This window comes from Mus musculus, chromosome 17, assembly GCF_000001635.26.
Source record: "Mus musculus strain C57BL/6J chromosome 17, GRCm38.p6 C57BL/6J".
Lineage (NCBI taxonomy): Eukaryota > Metazoa > Chordata > Mammalia > Rodentia > Muridae > Mus > Mus musculus.
The window spans coordinates 34,664,757-34,684,548 of record NC_000083.6 but is presented as its reverse complement, the minus strand read 5'-3'; the positions used below and the strand labels follow the sequence as shown (position 1 = coordinate 34,684,548).

At 53.4% G+C, this 19,792-nt stretch overlaps 1 protein-coding gene across 7 annotated transcripts in view; it reads right to left on the bottom strand.

Annotated features, from left to right (window-relative positions):
* Positions 1 to 19,792, bottom strand: part of Tnxb (tenascin XB) — a 59,363-nt gene that overhangs the window by 35,267 nt on the left and 4,304 nt on the right. For 4 of the 7 annotated variants that reach the window (XM_006525185.4, XM_006525191.4, XM_006525188.4 and 1 more), the window contains exons 2-9: positions 13,645 to 14,025; positions 11,662 to 13,494; positions 11,197 to 11,312; positions 5,821 to 5,977; positions 5,430 to 5,693; positions 3,963 to 4,688; positions 2,227 to 2,595; positions 972 to 1,265 (exon numbers count right to left, since the gene is read on the bottom strand). In XM_006525185.4, the coding sequence (XP_006525248.1) occupies positions 972 to 1,265; positions 2,227 to 2,595; positions 3,963 to 4,688; positions 5,430 to 5,693; positions 5,821 to 5,977; positions 11,197 to 11,312; positions 11,662 to 13,494; positions 13,645 to 14,014 (4,129 nt within the window). In that variant the 5' untranslated portion in view covers positions 14,015 to 14,025. Of the gene's footprint in view, positions 1 to 971; positions 1,266 to 2,226; positions 2,596 to 3,962; positions 4,689 to 5,429; positions 5,694 to 5,820; positions 5,978 to 11,196; positions 11,313 to 11,661; positions 13,495 to 13,644; positions 14,026 to 19,792 lie in introns of those variants that run through there. The other 3 variants (XM_006525187.4, XM_006525189.4, NM_031176.2) reach the window with 3 other exon arrangements.

Sequence of the window (19,792 nt, the reverse complement as noted above, 5' to 3'; positions counted from 1 at the left end):
CACACCTCCTCTGCTCTGTCCCTGGCTCCACCCACTTTCCCAGTGTATCTGTCTCCGTCTCCCATCTTGGCACAGTTCCCAGAGTACCCCATAACCTCCACCAGGCAGCTCCGGGTAGCCTGCCATTACTAAGTCCTCTGAACACTTGAGAGTCCTAACCCACTCCCGAGGACTCTGACTCACCACTGGCCACACCCTGTTTCCTAACATCTGGGACACTACCCTGCTGTTTCTCTACCTCTGCTTCTCTCAGATGCTCCCCACAGCTACCGGGACTCAGTGTAACCCCAAGGTCTGCCAACCTCTGTCAGGCACCTTCTGTCTGTCCCTCAGCTCTTCTCACCTGTGACATAGCAGTGCCACTCACAGCTGCTGTAAGAACCTGTGTTAGTTCAAGAATGCTCTGAGCACAGCTCTGAGCTCACTGGCTCCGGAAATACACAGAACATACTTCCCCGAGTGTCTCAGCCTCCATTGTTCCCCACCTGCTGCTGCTTAGGGGACAGAAGTGGCTGGCCTGGGGACGTTGGGCTACCCTGGACTTCGAGGCTCTCCTCCCACTGCCATACTCCAGGCCAGCATCAGCCACCAGTCTCACCAGCTGTTGGCTCTCTTCCCTAGCATGCCCCTGCAGCAGACAGTGTGCTATTTTAGAGGTCATAATTTCACAATTGCACTTAAAGGCTCTCAGAGGTTCCTTGGGATTCCCAAATCAGGTCGAGGCCAGCTCACACAGAACCCCGAGACTGGGCCTTTCAGTGCTCCACACGTCGTTCTGCTCTCTAGCCAAAAGAGAGCTGTGCATTCTCTGGGGACCACTGCTCTGCCTCACCTACACCCTCGCCTCTGAGCCGCCCACTGCTTTCCCTTCGGGATTTAACACAGCTGCCACGGGCCACAGACAATCTCCCTGGGGCACCCTGCTTCAGCACTGTACAGAGTGTGGGGCAGGGGTGCCTGCTGTCACTCACAGATCTTGGCTTCAGCCATAAGTGGGCCATGCCTCTTCTTGCCGATGAGTCCATACAGGATAAATTTGTACTTGCGTCCTGGTTCCAAGCCTGAGATGGGTGTAGAACGCTGGGGTCCCTCCACGGATATCGCCTGGGGCCCGTCTTTGTCCTTGTACTGGATCAGGAAGGAGTCAAACTCCCCCTCTGGGACAGTCCAGTGCAGGAGCAGGGAATCAGAGGTCAGGCCTGTCACTGTCAGTTCACCCAGGCGTGGCTGGACTGATGGCTTCCCAGGCTGTTCCTGAGCCCTGTCTGAGGTTTGGGGACGAAAGCAAAGCATGCTGGGTCAACCACTCCCCTTCACCCTGTCTCTACCCTCTGCTCTGCCTCATTCATCCTATCTGTGCCCCTCCTGGGAATGAGACATTTCTCTAAGTCTCCGTCCTCTCTTCGTGTCCCTACCCTCTCCCCCCACCCCGTACCCTTAGACTTTAAGGAGAGTCTTGAGTCCCCTGTGGTACTGCTTGAGAGTTCCCAGCCTCCCCACTGCTGCTACAGAGTGGTCTTCAGGTTCCCTAGCCTCCTGAGTTGCTCTCTCCCTTGCTACCCTCTCCCAGTGGTCAACTTGTTCTAGAATTGGGCCAAGAGTCAATGATCCTAGTCCCAGAGAGAGAAAGAGAGAGAGCCAAGGCGGATGTGATGGCTAGATATCCCAAGCCTTGTCCTTTCCTACCCTTTTCTAAAGTCTTGATGGCAGTGGGTACCCTCGTCACACACCACACACACACACACACACACACACACACACACACACACACACACACTAAGACTTTATCCCCAGGTGACAAAAAAACAAAAAACAACAACAACAACAACAACAACAACAAAACTGACTAATGCAACCACAGGTATGGTCCCTAGGAGAAAATATATCTGAGGGTCCCATGCTGGGAACAGAGCTTTATCTACCTAGGACTCTACAGCCCAGGGCAGAGTAGAGGGACAACCAGGAAGTGAGGCACACATAGACTCTCCTGGATGGGTCACTATGCCACCTCAGACTCCTCTCCGTGGCACTGTCTTCTCCAATGCCTCCTCTGTCTGCCTTCCCTCTGAACTCTCACTTTTTTCTTTTTCCTTTGCTTTCTCTTATCTTTCAGTCAGGCCTGCCCTTCGAGGCCCCTTAAGTCCTAGCCTACCTCTAGAGTCCTGAGATGGCCCCAGCTCCTCCCCCAGTCTCAGGGCACAGCTCCAAGCACAGTCCAGAATGTACCCATAATGCCTTGGTAGGTGATAGGAACAGAGATCTTGCCCCCAGGGGTGATCCCATGGAGGAATAGCTTGTAGGGGGCTCCGGGAGGGGGTGGGGGCACCAGAGCCTGCTGGACGTCTCCTGGTAGCAGTTCTTCGTGAGCCCAGGGCCCCTCGGCCACCTGCATACGCAGCTGGAAGTGGGCAAAGCTGTCAGGCTGGGCAGTCCAGGCCACACTGAGGCGCCCTGCCTTGTCTCTGCCCAGCACCTTCAACTCTCCCAGCGGGTGGTGCTCCAGGATCAGGATAGGGGCCTGGGCCCCTTGGGTTGTAGAGGGGCCCGAGGGAGGAGGCTCATCAGTAGCCTCCAAGAGGCCAGAGGGTAAGGACCCTGGGAAGGAGCAGAGCGGGTAAGGAAAAAAACAAAACAAAACAAAACAAAAAACAGGAGAGTGGAGCATGAGATTAGGAAGGGCACCCGGAGTCCCCAAGTGTGCCCCCCAGCCTCTGAGAGCTAGAAGGCTTCCCTCCCCTCTCCCAAGCTGCTCCTCAGCCTTCTTCTCCCATATTTGGCCGAGTCCTCCAAATGGAGTCCTCCCCGTGGAGCTCATTCCGGAGCAGCCAGGCAGTGACAGATAAAACCTGCTATTCCCTCCCTACTAGAGGCTTCCCCGACCTCAAGCTCCAAATGTCCGTGCCGCCACCCCCACCCCCACCCCCACTGGTGTCTCTCCACCTTCCATTAGTGTTGTAGTGAGAGCCTGCAAGAAAGGAGGGGTTGTGTTGTTAGGAAGGAAAGGGTGGAGCGCAAACAGGGTGCGAGGGTGGACGGAGGTCCAATTCCTGTGGCATCTGGGCCCTAAGGAGGAAGAACAGGTCCACCCCGACCCTGCAGCCACAAAGCACCCTGTCCCTGGGCCAGGCATCAGTCCTGTGGGAGAAACCAGCTGGAGGGGGAGCCAAGTCTGGGAAAGCGGTTCAGGAAACCCCGTGGTTTCACCTCCCACCATTCACACGCGGCCCCGATGGCTTTCAAGGCCACCCCTCAAGCCGTTCTGCTGCATCCCGTCAAGGTCAAAGCCAACTTGTGAGAAATAACCACAGACCACAGGCATCAGGCACCCTCGCCGCAGTGAGTCAGAGTGGGAATCTCTGGTTTCAACCCCATCCACTGAAACGGCACACGCCACCGCGAGGCCTTCTGTTGTGTGCACGGGAAGCTTCCTAACTGCGGGTCAGCTCTGAGTGCAGCCTTACACAAAACTCTAACTTGCTCTAAACATTGTGAGATGGTGCTTTTTGTGGTTTTAGGTTGTTTTGTTTTTCTTTCCCCTTTCCCAATTAGGGAAAAAAAAAAAAAAACAAACTCAAGTGCAAGGTACTTGAGTATGAATTTTGCAGACAATATTGTGTCGCTATGTCAAGATGTTGAACTTGCCTGGCAATAGCAGGCGCTGCCAAAGAGCTTGGGAACCCACGTGTGAGCCAGGGAACTCCACAAACTGGGTCTATTTGGCTTTGATTATCCTCAGGAGGATGCCAGGACCCTGGGATGGGGTAGGTTTTTGTGACAGTGGAGAGCAGCTGTCTGTGGAAGTATCCTGCAGCCTGGGCCAGGTAGACTGGGGGGTGGGGGAGGGGGGGCATGGTGAGGGGCGGAGGCCTAAGCAGTGAGGTAGCAGGAATAAGCAAGTACAATCCTGAAGGCAGGTGACACTAGACAGGGGGTGGGCAGTCCAGGGCCCCAGCCCACACTACCTGTGGTGGTGGTGGTGGTGGTGGTGATGAAGGCGTAGGACTTGGAAGTCTGTCCTGCCCGTACCCCATGGACCTCCACGTGGTAAGTAGTCCCGGGCCTGAGGTTCGGCAAGCGGACAGTGCGTTCAGAACCATCCACAGTCAGCTCCCCGCTGGGGCCCTTGGCTGGTAGCAGTGGCCGCCAGCGCAACACCACGCGCTCGAACTGACCACGGAGCCCGTCCAGGGACACAATCAGTGAGCCGTCGGCTGCACTGCCCAGCACCTCCGGTTTCGGGTGGCGCGCTGTAGTCACCGGGTGTGCACCATCGGATGCTGGGCCCACAGCACCCTGCTCCGAGTCCCGCTTCCTGGTGTTCTGGGTGGGACTAGTGGTGGGGTGAGGGTGACGTGGCTGGGATGCTGGGGCACCCGCTGTTTGATGACGCTTCAAGAACTCATGGATGTAGCGCGCCACCGATGCGTAAGTCTGGTTGGCGCGCAGTGGATAGCCGTGGGTTCGCAAGTGATGCTCCAGGTCCTGTACTGTGCCGCGGAAGCGGCTCAGTTCAGTCGTCAGGTTACCCCACGGCCGTCGAGGGGGCTGGGGCAGTCTCGGCCGGAGATGCCACTCCTTCTCGTCCGTCTCTGGGGACGGCAAGGGCCGGGAGGGCCATCGAGGCCGGGGACGGGGGTTGGGGGGCGGGGCTGGGGGGCGCACCTCCGGGTAACTGTAGTGGCCTGGTGCTGCCAAGCGAGAAAGGGGGAGGGGACAGTGGGTCAGTGTCAGGTTCCCCCACCGCACCGCTCTGCTCCCCCAACTGGGGATGAGGCTTCTTCTCTGAGCCCCAGTCCCACCTAAAAAGAGAAATTAGCGTCCCCAAGCCCCACCCACTCCTTTGCCTTCCAAGCCTGCCACTGTTGGTACCCTAGAAAGAAAAAAAAAAAGCCAGCAGGTGGGGCGTGTATCTGATGGAGAGAACAGAAAAGGGGGATGAAAACGTGAGCTACGCCGAGGGTGTCGCCATGTCCCAGGAAAAGCAAAGAAAGATCCATCTGAGTGTCTGTTAAGAAACCTTGAGTGTTGGTAGGAAATGATCGCTCTGAGACCCAACCCCAGACAACCCCAGTCCAAAAATCAGCAGGACCATGACCTATGACTTACTCTAGTACCCACATCAAGCTGTCCACTTAGTAACTAAATTAGGATAAGACCTGCCGTCCCCTGGGTGGATCACAGCATCTTCTGTCTACTGCTTCCTTCCCAGGAGGCGGTCCTTCCCACAGTCTAACCTTCAAGCTTCCTATAGGACTCTGAGAACCTAAAGGCTGTTTCCCTGTTGACTTTAGAAGAGAGCAAGGCTGTAGCAGGTGTTCTGGGATCGCCACAGATATCTCTGACCCTCCAGCCTGGGTGCCCAAGGAAAGGACCCCCAGTCTCAGAAACCAGGCTCTTCCCTAACATCTGGAATGCCAGGACCACCGTACCTGTATTCGCCCTGATAGAAGCTGGGTAGCTGACTGCATGGCCTCTTTCTGCAGTGACAGTCACCACATACTCCACACCAGGCATCAGATCGGTTAGCTGAGTCCTGTCTGCCTCAGGGGGAACTTCCAGTCGCACCCTTTGGTTTCCAGCACTGACATAGGACACCACAAATCGGTCCACCTCAGCCTGGGGGCGCAGCCAGCTAAGATCCAGTGTGGTCGGGGTCACAGCTACCACCCGGAGGTCCTGAGGACCATCGATCACTAGTGGAATCAGACAGAAGAGGGCTCAGTAGTGAGTCCTCTTTGCTCTGGTATAGTCCCCACCCCAAGCTGACTCCCAGCTGCCTGTCAAATCCAGAAATCTTGCCCCTCCAGCCCCAGCTCTCACTGGTAGTGATGGTCTTAGAGGCAGGAGGACCCCAGCTGGTCCCTCGTAGAGCACGAACAGTGACCTGGTAGTCCTGTCCAGGCGCCAGTCCTCGCTGGTCATAGGCTGAGGCAGAGCTGGGCACCCGAGCTGTGAATGGTGGACTCACCCCCTCGGTCTGCAAGAGAGTAGCAGATGTGTCAGAGCTCCGTTCCTTGCTCCTCAGTCTCTTTTTTTTTTTTTTTAAACAATTCAAATGGTATCAGCATCGGACTGTATGGGACTTGACCTCCATACAAGCAGGGGAATCAAGATGACTAGAGCCTCGCTCTGGCCAGCAGCTCTTCTCTGTGGTTTGTGTCTGTCAGCTCACTCAAGGACAGATGGGGGCTGAGAAGGAGCCTGACAATGTGCACAATAGGAGAACAGAAGCCGGGCTGCAGAGGTGGCTTACTGCTCTTGCAGAAGAACTTAGCTCCCAGCACGCACGTGGGGCAGCTCGGAACCACGTTAACTCTAGCTTCCACACCACTGGACTCCTCGGACACCTGTATTCACCTGCACACCCCACACACAAACACACACAGACACACCATTATACATAAAATAATTTTCTTCAGAAAGCTGGAGCCAAGCTGGGTGTGGTGGCTCACACCTTTAATCCCAGCACTCCGGAGTCAGAGGCAGGTGGGTCTCTGAGTTTGAGGCCAGCCTGGTCTACAGAGTTCCAGAACAGCCAGGGCTACACACAGAAACCCTGTCTTGAAAAACAGAAGCAAAACAAAAACAGAAGAAGAAGAAAAAGAAAGAAGAAAAAGAAGAGGAGGAAGAAGAGGAAGAGGAGCAGCAGCAGCAGCAACTATTATCACCACTGCCACCACCAGCAGCAGCATCAGAGTTGAGTCCCGGCACCCACATGAGGTATCTCACAACTGCCTGAAATTCTACCACCAGGGGGTCTGATGCCCTCCTCTGGCCTCGATGGGCACCTAGACACACATGTGCATACACAAACAAAATAAATCCCTTTTTGTTTCTGTTTTGCTTTGTTTTGTCGTTGTTTGTTTGTTCGTTTGTTTGTTTGAGACAGGGTTTCTCTGTGTAGCTCTAGCTGTTCTGGAACTTACTCTATAGACCAGGCTGGCCTCGAACTCACAGACATCTGTCTGTCTCTGCCTCTGCCTCTGCTTCCCAAGTTCTGGGTTTACAGGCGTTTACTACCACACCAGGGAAGTAAATCTTTAAAATATAAGAAACCAGGCTTTCCTCTCACGGGCAATCCCTGCTCATTTGCCAGATTTCCACATGACCCAGGGCCCCTCTGGTTCCCTTGGTGACCCCAGATACCTAAACATGCTCTTTCAGAACAGAGGAGGCACAGCAGAGATGTCCTGCATCCCCACTCTTCCCATGCCTGCTTAGCTGGCTCTTCCAATGGGAGCAGGGCTGCCTGTATGTGGCTTGGGACATGGACTGTGTGTCCCCTTAGACACTTTTCTTGTCTCTTCAGCGGCCTGGTGCCCCCCTTAAATCAAGGCTTACCTGCTCAAAGTGCCATTAGTGCATTTCCTGAGTGCTGTTACACCTTACACCATGCATGCCTTGTGTAGGAGATTCAAATAATAAGACACCAGCCATTCCTGTCCCTGGGTTGGGCATAACCTAGTAGCCAATGTAGACCTCCCCCTCCCCAATCTTGAAGTGTGGTAAACACCCACGAGAAGACAAGCTCTCCTCAGGGCGTGTGTTTAAAGTTATGAGATTGTGTAGGGTGGCCCCGCAGGTTCCAAGAGGCCCAGCTGCCGCGGGCTGGGCGCAGCGTGGCGGTGGGAGGGTTGGATGCCTGCGAGCCTTCTAACAAGCCTACACCTCCTGGGGCTCAGCAAGGGCAGCTGCTGCTGAGAACACTCTGTCCTGCTTAGCTATGTTGGCCATGGTTAGGGACACCTCCATTCAGCCAGATGGGGCTGGAAAATGTGAAAGGCGCTGTCCTAAACCAAGAAAGCATAGTAAATACCAAAGTGCAAAACCAGATGAGAAGCCACGCAGAGATGCTTGGGTGAAGATGAACTAAACTCGGTCACTGTTTTCTAGGTGGAAATGTTCCCCCAGATACGGAGAATCCTGTCCTCTCTTCGTGGTCTTGGGGTGGCCTTCACCTAGCACATACGACACTCTTCCTCCTCCTGGAGCCTGCCTGGCCATCACTTCCAATCTGTCTCTCCTTCTATGATACACCCACAAAGTCTAGATCTTTCACCTGGACAAACCCATTCTGAGTTCTTCTTTCTTTGTATCAATCTCTATATCTTGGCTCCTCCCACAACATGCTCAAGAGCAGAGCCTTGGAAGTCCCCCTGCCAGTCTCACCCACACTGCCCAGCCCCATCATGCCGGTGTGAAGCAGATGCTGGCGGCTGGCAGTGCTCCCTGGTAAAGTTTGGCTCCTTGCTGATTGTTATTGGCAACCTTTAACTTGATTCTCACTGTCAGCCTCACGGTCCGACAGGCAAAGTCCAACTTGGACGGTCCCTGGCAAGGACTCCATTTTTATCATTCCTCTCACAGGAGACCCAAGAAAAAGCCCTCCAAGGCCCAGGTCTGTGTTCCCGTGAGCACTTGGTACAGCCCACTTCCAGGCTGCAGAGAACACTCTGACAAGGAACACCCAAGGGTCTCTAATTCAGTGTTCAGGTCCCTCGGGTCACAGACTCTCTCACATCTTGTAGAAGAGAGGGAGCAGTGAGCATGAATTTTCTTTTCCCCAACGGGTTCCTGCCCCACCCCCACAGCCCTCACTCAGATCTTGAGGTGGAGAAAGCATTTGAGAGCTACAGAGTCACCGTGACAATTCACACACACACACAGGAGGGGAGGGGTGGGGTAGTCCTAAGTTCTGAAAAGTGTGCCCTTGGCCAGGAATAGCAGAGTCTGGTTCTGAGAAAGGAGTGTTTCTGGGGGGTGGGGGTGGGGAGCTGGCAGGATCGAGGGAGCGACAGGCTTAGAGGGAGAAGGCAGAGGATGACTAGGGTCTGGAGAATCGGCTCCATGTGGAAGCCTCAGGCCCAACCAAGAGTCACCACAGAGCTAATGAAGAAGGGCTAAGGCCTGAGTATGAGCTGAATGTCTGATTAACACACAACCTCACAGAGGACCTGGAGGGTCCCATCCTAGAGCAGAGGTGAGCGTGGGGGTGGGGTTTGGCCTGGCGCACAACGCAGTACACCACCCTGTTCAGAGCAAAGGCAAAAACCACCACACCCCTTGACAACACCCAAAGATGGGGCTATGTGTGTGTTTGGAACAGGAGACAACAGTGCCTGAGGGCTTCTCTTATCTCAACTGCTTATTTAATTTCTCCTTCCCCCAAAGGTTCATAGGAAAATTCCTTCTGAAAGTCTCACCCTCCTGACCAGAGCTATGTAAATAAAGCACGCGCACCCCAGAGTGGACGAACACTTCATAAAGTGTCAGCACACTTGTCTCCCTGTCATGGGGCCAGCTACCAGTTTTCTCCTCTCGACACTTGCCAGATTCTTGTCTCCCGATTAAATTATTTTTATATAAAAAAGTTTAAACAGGAGAAGGGGGACTATCTTGGTTGTGCCACCAAGTAGGGACTGGGGCTTGGGATACAGCTGGAGACCTTCCCGTGGGACCTGCCCTGGGGTAAGGATGGCAGCCAACACCTTGGCACTTTCCTCTCTGCCCCAGCACTGAGGCTCTAGGGACAGGGAGTGTGTTTGTCTGGAGTCCTATCTGGACTGACAGATGCAAGTGTGGTCTTGCCCACCGTTTGTGGGAAAGGCCAGGTGACTGAGAAGCGGGAGAGGGGACAGGCAATGACAGACTGTGTCCCGTTGGTCCCCAAGGAGAGGCTACAGCGTCATCTTCATCCTCACTGAACTCCTAAAGGAGCAAGTTAGAGGCAGGGAAGGATGCCGGGAGAAACACAGGGCAGGGGCCGGGGTTGGGAAAATAAGTTCACGGTTAGAGTTATTGCCACAGCCCAGACAGCTTGGCCTAAACCAAGAAGGATAACATTGAACAGAACCCGAGGAGAAGCCTATATATAGACTAAAGGGACAGGCACCGAATGCCTCCTTTCTTCCCTCCCTCTCCTCCCTCCCTTTGTCTCTCTTCCCTTCCTCCCTCCCTCACTTCCTCTGTCCCTCTTTTCCTTCCTCCCTCCCTCTTTTCCTTCCTCCCTCCCTCCATCCTTTCTTCCCTTTTTCCTTCTTCCTCCCTCCCTTCTTCCTTCCCTCTTCTTTCCTCCCTCCCTCCATCTTTCTCTTCCCCCTTCCTCCTTCCTTCTTTTCTTTCCTTTATTATCTCCTTCCTTTTTGCTTATCTATATTTTTGTCTTTTTTTATTTTTTTCTGGAGGGGGTGTTATTTATTTGTTTTGGAGTGTTTGTTTGTTTTTGAGACAGAGTTTCTTTGCATAGCCCTTGCTTGTCCTGGAACTAGTTATGTAGACCAGGCTACCCTCAAACTCAGAGATCTGCATGTCTCTGCCTCTCGAGTGCTAGGATTAAAGGCCTGCTTGTCTATCAATTCTCAATGTTCTGTTTGCTTTGGGCTTCCATGAGATTTACAATAAAAAGATAAGCAAACATGACCAAAACCACGGAGAGTTTGTGTCGAGTGCAGGTCAGTACATAGAAACTGAGAAAACGTCATGGGTCCCAAGTCAGCCCCTGGATCTCCCTGTTTTGGGGGCAGAGGCATGGATCAGTAAAGAGTCTGAGAGCAGAGCACAGGGCTGGGGGAGAGGGTGGGGGTTTTCCTGAGGAGTCTGAGGTGGTGGCTGAGAACCCCGAGCATAGGAAGCAAGGACAGCACCATGTACCCTGATGCTGGTGCCCGGCCAAGGCAAATGGACGGGTGCAGAATGGGAGCTGATGTGAGTTCAGCAACAAAAACTAACAGCAGGGCTGGAGAGATGGCTCAGTGGTTAAGAGCACTGGCTGCTGCCCCAGAGGTCAGGAGTTCAATTCCCAGCACCCACACGGTGGCTCACAACCATCTGTAATGGGATCCGATGCCGTCTTCTGGTGTGTCTGAAGACAGAGATAGTGTGTGTGTACTCATATACGTAAGATAAATAAATCTCAAAAACAAACAAAAGCCCCTATCAATGACTGCCATACACTGAGCAGCCAGGAGAATCGAGTTCAGCATTACCATCATCACCATCATCACCATCATCACCATCATTATCATCATTATCACCTAGCTTCCACAGACCAATGATGAGGCCTCTGTGCCAGGCTGGGGCAGCCTAAGAAGGCATTTGGAGCAGACTCGGGTGCCCGTCATCTGGAGTCTCAGGAGTCTCTTGCACAAGGCAAGCCCTCCCCTCCTTTCACCCACAACTCTGTCCATCTGGCCTCACCATGGGGATAAACTGGATTTCATAGGCATCCACAGGACCGGGAGCTCGTGTCCACTCTGTCCGGACTGTTGTCTCCTCTAGAAGATGCATCCTCATGTTCTGGATGGCTGGTATCTCTGCCCAGGATGGAACAAGACAAGCTGATTAGCCGGGAGCAGCATCCCCATGGCTCTCCGAGGAGGCACTCAGGGCCACACTGAAGGGCACATCTTTGCTCCCACTACCCAAACGCAGGTCCCTCAAATTTCCCCATGTCCTGAACACAGAAGCTTTAAAAAGATCTAAAGATGAGACTTTCCACTGGCATGTGCTTGTGGTTCCACTACCCTTGGTGGTCGGGGTCCTTCTGACCGACCCCTCACTATACAACTCCCTCCATTCTTCCTCCAGGTCCCTATGCCTCAGGCTCCTGCTACCAGAATCCCTGCTCTTGCCCCAGAGTATTGGAGAAGGTGCCTGGCTCACCTTCCCCGCAGTCGTCCCCAGCGTAGCCTTCTTGGCAGACGCATCTGCCCTGGATACACTCTCCCCTGCTGCGACAGTCACCTGGGCACGTCTGGATGGCACAGTCTGGGCCTCGAAAGCCCTCAACACACACGCATTGTCCGGCGCGGCACAGTTCCCGCGGCCCACAGCCCCCAGGGCAGGCACTAGCAGGAGGCTCTTCCTGTCCACAGTCCTCACCGCTGTAGCCAACGTAGCACATGCACACTCCCTGCACGCAGCGCCCACGGCCACGACAATCAGCTGGACAGGTTCGAGTGGCACATGCGGGCCCGGTGTAGCCTGGGTTGCACACACAGCGCCCGTCCTCACAGCGGCCACGCCGGCGACAGTCGGCCGGGCAGGTGCGAATGCTGCAGTCTTCGCCCGCATAGCCTGCGTGGCACATGCACAAGCCATCCTGACACACGCCGTGCTGGCTGCAATCGCGGGGACACCGTCTTATGCCACAGTCCTCACCCGAGTAGCCTTCGTCGCACTCGCAGAGCCCATTCAGGCACTGGCCGCGGCCTCTGCAGTCGCTGGGACAGCTGCGAGTGCTGCAGTCGTCGCCAGAGTAGCCCACAGCGCACACGCACACGCCGTTCTCGCAGTGGCCGTGTCCGCGACAGTCCCCAGGACACCGACGGCTCCCGCAGTCCTCGCCAGTGAAGCCCGGATTGCACACGCAGCGGCCGTCCACGCAGCGCCCGCGTCCACGACAGTCACCGGGGCAGGCACGCGTGCCACAGTCTCGGCCTGTGTACCCAGGCCAGCACACGCAGCGGCCGCTCTCGCAGTTCCCACGGCCGCGACAGTCCCCGGGGCAGCTGCGCACCCCGCAGTCCTCGCCGCTGTAGCCCGCATGGCACACGCACACGCCATCCTCGCAGCGCCCGCGGCCCCTGCAGTCCCGTGGGCAGGCGCGCGTGCTACAGTCCGCTCCAGTATACCCGGGCCAGCACACGCAGCGGCCATCCTCACAGTGGCCCCTTTGGTTACAGTCCCCGGGGCAGCTCCGCACACCGCAGTCGTCGCCACTGTAGCCTGCGTCACAGATACATTCCCCGTCCTCGCAGCGGCCCCGGCCACGGCAGTCACGCGGGCACGTCCGCGTGCTACAGTCTTCGCCCGAGTACCCGGGCCAGCACACGCAGCGACCGTCCACGCAGCGCCCTCCGTCGCCACAGTCCCATGGGCAGGTCCTCATGCTGCAATCTTCGCCACTATAGCCGGGATCGCACACACAGCGGCCGTCCTCGCAGCGACCCCTCTGGCTGCAGCCCCTGGGACAGTTCCGCACCCCACAGTCCTCGCCAGAGTAGCCGGGGTTGCACACGCAGAGGCCGTTCTCGCAGCGGCCTCTTTGGCTGCATCCCCTGGGACAGCTCCGCACCCCACAGTCCTCACCGGAGTAGCCGGGGTCACACACGCAGCGTCCTTCCTCGCAGCGTCCTCTCTGGTTGCAGTTGCGAGGGCAAGAGCGCTGGCTGCAGTCAGGGCCTGAGAAGCCCGCGCGACACACGCACACGCCCTTCACGCAGCGCCCGCGCCCCTGACAATCTCCAGGGCAAGAGGGCCAGCTACAGCTGGGGCCACTGTAGCCGGGGAAGCACACGCAGCGTCCTCGGACGCAGCGTCCCTGGTCGTTGCAGTCTTCGGGACAGGACTTGGAGGGCGGCGATGAGGTGGGCGTCTTTGTGTCCGTAGGGTCTGAGCAGGTGGGTCCACCCCAGCCAGGCTCACAGGAACAGGCGCAGCGGCTCAGGTCAAAGACACCGTGGAGGCTGCAGAGGCTGCGCACGTCAGTCTGGCCTGGAGCAATAAGAAGTGAGACCCAGCCCGTGTAAGTGTCCTATGGACATCTTATTTTCAAAAGGTCATTTTAGCTCCTAGTTGCTTGGCGATTCTCCCATCCCCACCCTCTTTCCCCCCCCCTCCTCCCCCACCCCACCAGCGGCTCACCTGTGCCAGCTTGGGCCGCAGTGGGACAGCATCCTCCTGTGCAGTGCTCCTTAAGCCCTTTTACCAGCTCCTCCAGGATCTCCAGGCGGACCCTCAGGGCCTGCACCTCTGAAGCAGGCACCGGGGGCTCAGAGCCCGGGGGACAGCCGCAGCCGGCTGACGGGGGCAGGTTAATGCGATGGGTGAACACCACCTGCTTCTCTCCTCCTTCCACAGTATGCTCGTACAGCTGAGAAGAAGGACCACCGGGCTTGGGAGGGGGCCGTGGGGCCGGAAGTGTCACATTAGACCGAGGAGAGAATGGGCCTGCTCTGGCTAAGCCAAGCAACACCAGGATGGTCAGAATAGACGGGGTGCACTGAGCTGCCATGGTTCAGAAGGCTGGGGGGAGGGGGGGGAAAAACACCCGTGTGAGAACTGACTCAGTAAAGGTCAGTTCCCCTCATCTCCAGCACACATCAGCAGAACACCTACTGGCAACAAACTCAGCTCACACATGGATGAAAATCCAAAGCTGAAGAAGGGCCTCTCTGGGCAGATCTGGTCTGTCTCTTTCTGATGTCGTCTGCTCACTGTCTTCCCTCCTTCACCGTGTTCCTCTCACCGATACTATGCTCCAAACCCATCTTCTGTTTGCTCTGCAAAGACTACCCTAAGGCCTCTGTGCTTTGCCCCCTCTGTCTAGAATGCTCTTTTTGACGCCTACAAGCTGACATCTTAACAGTTCTGCCCTTACTCAGGCCATCCTCATGTCGGGCAGAGCCGCTTGTCCCCACCCTCCCAATCACAGAGGCCCGCCCACGCTCCACATAGCACTCAGCATCCCATGAGAACAGGTACCTCGCCTGACCCCACTCTGCTGCATGTGCTTAGCATGAAAAGTTGCTGGATAAGGTTGGTGCCAACACGTCTGTGCCAAGGGAGTCTGGCCGATGAGTACAGAGGCCATGGCCTTCCCCAAACACCTGGACCAGCTCCCCAGTGCCCAGTGCACAGCCTGACAGACTCCTGTAGGGGTGAGAGTGAGTCCATCCCACTCCTTTCTCTACCCTTCCCCCTCCCCCCTCCTCTTCCTCTTCTCCTCTTCCTCTTCCTCCCCTCCTCCTCATTCTCTTCCTCTTCTTCTCCTCCTTCTCTTCCTCTTCCTCCTCCTCCCCTCCACCTTCTTTTCACCTCCTTCCTCCTCTTCCTCCTCCTCTTCTTCCTCCTCCTCTTCTTCCTCCTCTTCTCCCTTCTCCTCTTCTTCCTCTTCTCCCTCCTCCTCTTCTTCCTTCTCCTCTTCTTCCTCTCTCTCTTCCTCCTTCTCCTTCTCTTTCTTTAATGCAGGTCTCCTGTAGCTCAGGCTAGCTTCACATCCACTATGCAGCCCAGGATGGCCTTGAACTTTTGATCATCCTGTCTCTACCTCCGCAAAGCCAAGATGACCAGCAGACACCACTATGCTCAGCCAACAATCACTTTTTTGTTTGTTTGGTTGGTTGGTTAGTTGGTTGGTTAGTTTTTTGTTTCTCTGTGTAGTGCTGACTGTCCTGGAACTTTCTTTGTAGACCCGGCCTGCCTCAAACTCAAAGATCTACCTGCCTCTGCCTCCTGAGTGCTGGGGTCAAAGGTATGCACCACCACACCCATCTTGCCTTTTAATTTTTAAAAAATTCTTCTCTCATACATTTCATCTCACCCACAGCCTCCCTTCCCTCCACCCCTCCCAGTCCTTCCCGCCTCCCCTCTCCCCCAGATCCACTCCTCCATTTCCCTTCAGAAAAGAGCAGACATTCCAGGGATATAAATCGAACGCAGCACAATAAGTTACAATGAGACTATGCACAAATCCTCATATCAGAGATGGATGAGGCAGGCAACCCAGAGCCCAATAGGAAGAAAGGGTTCCAAGCCCATCACCTTTTTTTTTTTTTTTTTTTTGGTTTTTTGAGACAGGGTTCTCTGTGTAGCCCTGGCTGCCCACTCACTCTGTAAACCAAGCTGGCCTTGAACTCAGAAATCTGCCTGCCTCTGCCTCCCAAGTGCTGGGATTAAAGGCATGCGCCACCACTGCCCGGCACCTTTTGTTTGTTTTGTTTTGTTTTTAATGAGCTCAAATGTCTCCCATTAAAATCCACAACACAGGCTGGTGAGATGGCTCAGCGGTTAAGAGCACTGACGGCTCTTTTGAAGGTCCTGAGTTCAAATCCCAGCAACCACATGGTGGCTCACAACCATCTATAATGGAACTTGATGCTTTCTTCTGGTGTGTCTCAAGACAGCAACAGTGTACTCCTATATAATAAATAAATAAATAAATAAATAAATCTTTTAAAAAATCTTTGGGCCAGAGCAAACAGAGGACAGAGGTTCTGAGTTCAATTCCCAGCAACCAGATGATGGCTCTGTATAGCTATAGTGTACTAATATACATAAAATAATAAATAATTAAATATTTTTTAAAAATATATAAATAAATAAAATAAAATCCACAACTCTCTGTAGTAAAGCACTTGAAGCTTATCCCTAACAAGCTTACAAATAAGTGAGATGCAGAGAGGAGAGGCAGAAGTCGCCATGAAAGAAGACGGAGGTTGAGCACATGGCCAGGAGAAACAGCGAGTATCTGGGATGCACGGCTAGGGAGGCAGCCAGGCCAGCAGATAGAAGAGTAGATGAGGGGTGACCCCCCCCCCAGGAATTATCAAAGCCAAATAAAACGTTCACAGTCTGCGTCTCATTTATTTGTGAGCTCGTGGGGGGAAGCCTAAGGCAGTTGTACTACAACCCTCCCTCAGAGCTGTCCAATACCAAGGCTTGCAATGCTGGGGACGTACAGTGGAGTGAGAAGACTAGGATTCAAAGATGACCTGTGTATGTGTGGTCAGTTATTAACAACTAAGATACTATGGGAATTTAAAGAGAAAGGGCAGGGCCTGATGCTCTCCTAGGGGACCTCTGTTCAGTTCCCTGCATCCACACGGTGGCTCGCAACCTGCTATAAGTCCAGAGGATCTGATGCCCTCTTCTGACCTCGGCAGGCACTGCACACAAGTGGTGCACAGACACACATGCAGGTACAACATGTGCTCATAAAGATAAAACAGCAACTAAATCAAATATGTAAACATTGTTGCGTTGATGGGGGAAGAGTTGGACTCTATCTTATATGCAAATACAGAAACTTCTGTGAGATTGATCGTGGCCCTAAACACAAAAGGGAAAGCAATGGTTCCTGTAGGGAAACGATAACCTTTCTCCCAGACAGACTTCCTCTGTGCTGGGGATGGAATATGATGGGCAAGGACTCTTCCCCAGGGACTGCATGTCTAGCTCAAGAATTAAAAACATCTGGTCATCAGATGACATCTGTAAAAAAAATAAGAAGACACTCCACAGGCTGCAGACTGGGAGAAAATGATGTGTTTGGTAGTAAAAGCCAGGAGCTGTGTGCATGCCCATAAGCCCATTCCCCAGAAGCTATGTGCGTGCCCATACGCCCATTCCGCAGGAGCTGGAGGCAGGATGGCAAGTCTAGCCCAGTGGGTGAGCTCCAGGTTTAGGAACTCCGCCTCAAAGAATAAGGTGGAGAGAAACAAGACACCCAGGGTCGAACTCTGGCCTCTGAGTGTTCGTGCAGTCACATGAGCGTATGCATACATAAGATCTAAAATAAAAACTCCTGGGGCTGGAAAGCTAGCTCAGAGGTTGGGAGTGTGCGCTGCTCTTACAGAGGATCTGAGTTAGGTACCCAGCCTTTAGGCTGGGCAACTCACCACCACCTGTAACTCCAGCTCTAGGGGATCAACTGCACTTATGTGCATGCACACACAAACACAACTAAATGAAACTGAATCTAAATCTTTCACTAAACAATAACAAACCAACCAACCGGAGTCCCCTGCAAGAGCAACAGTCGCTCCTAACCACTGAATTGGGTTGGGTTTTTTTCTTTCCTTTTTCTGTCATCATTTTGATAAAGGATCTTACTATGTAGTCTGGGCTGGTCTTAAGTTTCTGATCCTTCTGCCTCAGCCTCCTACATTTTGGGGGTGACAGGTTTGTACCACCACACAAGGTTTATTTAGATTTTCTGAAATCCAACTAGACTGGATCAATGATGGCAGAGGCAGAATATTATAAACAACAACAACAATAAAACCCTTCCTCTTTTCTACACAGGACACAGATGGATTTCGTGCATGTGCAGAGCAAAGGAAGCCAGACGCAGAAAGATAATGTTCTAAATGATGGTACTTATGTGGGCACATGAACAGGCAGAGCTAAATTGTGCTCTTTTTTTTTTTTAAAGATTTATTTATTTATTACATGTAAGTACACTGTAGCTGTCTTCAGACACACCAGAAGAGGGCGTCAGATCTCGTTACAGATGGTTGTGAGCCACCATGTGGTTGCTGGGATTTGAACTCTGGACCTTCGGAAGAGCAGTCGGGTGCTCTTACCCACTGAGCCATCTCACCAACCCCTAAATTGTGTTCTTAGGAGATAAGGTGGGATTACACTTGGGATGCTACAGCCTGGAAGGAGAAGGAGGAAGATTTCTGGGATGTCCTGTACCTTGACCCGGGTGGGGGTGAAATGGATGTGTGTAGAGTCCACACACAGAGCACTGTCTGAAAGTCAAACCCTGTGACTGAGAACAAATCCTTGCCCAACATCACACTTTTCTACATTTTCTGTTCCTGTTTCCCTATTCTGCACGAATGCCTCAATCCACTCCAAATGGCTTCCCCACCACCTTCAAAATGACCAAACAATTCCCACTGTGGTCTCCCACAAAAATCTAGGGGATATCTGCCTTCACCTTACTCAACATTCCACAAAATTAGTAAGCTGGCCGCCTTTTTCATTTTTGAAGCACGTGATATCCAATATGGCAGCCATCTCTCCTTCCACCGTTTGGGTGCTGGAGATTGAACTCGGGTCATCAGCCTTGGCATTCAGTGCCTTTACCCACTGAGCCACCTCACCACCCACCCCCCATAATGGATAAGAACTTCATTTATTACTTCATTAAACACCTCGCTCTCCACGTTCCTCACTTAACTTGAACCTCTGTATATATGGTCCCCTCTCTGTGGACTATATGTCTGCTCTTCACTTCGCCCCCTGGCCTCAATTTGACATCACCCAGAGAAGCCTCCTTGACCAGACTGGAGCCCCCTCAGGATACATGACACACTCCACACAGTTCTGGCTCGTACTGTGACGATTTGTGGTCTTGTGGGCAAAGTGTGGGACTGCTGATTTCTTCTTGCCTCTTGAGCTCCTTGTTACACTACCCATTTCTATTCTTATCTGCTGCTCTAACTAAAACATCCATGTGCTCTGTAAATATTTACTGACTTTAATGATGATTGTAAAGTCCAATCTAAGCCCGGGGCTTGCACTAAGGCCAGAGTCAAGAACAGTCTAGAAGTCCAATAGGAATAGTAGCCAGGCTACAAGAATCAACAGCCAGGAGGGGAGGATGCTGGAAGGACCAGGTGGTACAAGCATTTCTGGGAAACAGGCAGAATATATATGATGGCGTAAAGCTGGACATATGCAGAGCTGATGAGCCTATAGAGACTCCTTGTAGGATAAGATAGCAGAATTGGCTACAACAGCCCCTGTGGGAAACTACCAAAGTGTCTCTTGTCAGCAGATTCCATGAATTAACTTTGGCTTATTTGCACCACATAAACTATGCATGTACTATTAAGTGCAATGCTGTGGACGTCTCTTAATCAATTAAGACAGCTAGACAGAGAAGAAGTGTGCTGGGTAATCTATTAAAGAATGTTTGAGCCAGTATGGTAGTGCGTACCTGTGCAGGCAGATCTCTGTAAGCTGGGAGCCAGCCAGGGCTGCATCTCTCAAAGAGAGATGATAATAAACCTGCAGTTTTGAGCTGGGGATGTAGTGTTCTTGGAAGAGGGTGACCAGAAGAGGCATTGATGCAGGTTTTCTGGAGTGTTAAAAACGTTTCCTTTTGTGCTGGGCTCAGAGATTACACCTGTAATCTCAGGACTTGGGAGGCTGGGGCGGGAGATGCAGGAATTCAAAATCAGTCTGGGCTACACTGTAAGACCCCATCTCAAAAACCCAAGGTCTGGAGAGAGTGATAGAGACGGAGCAAATAGGGGAGAAGTACAGTGATACAGAT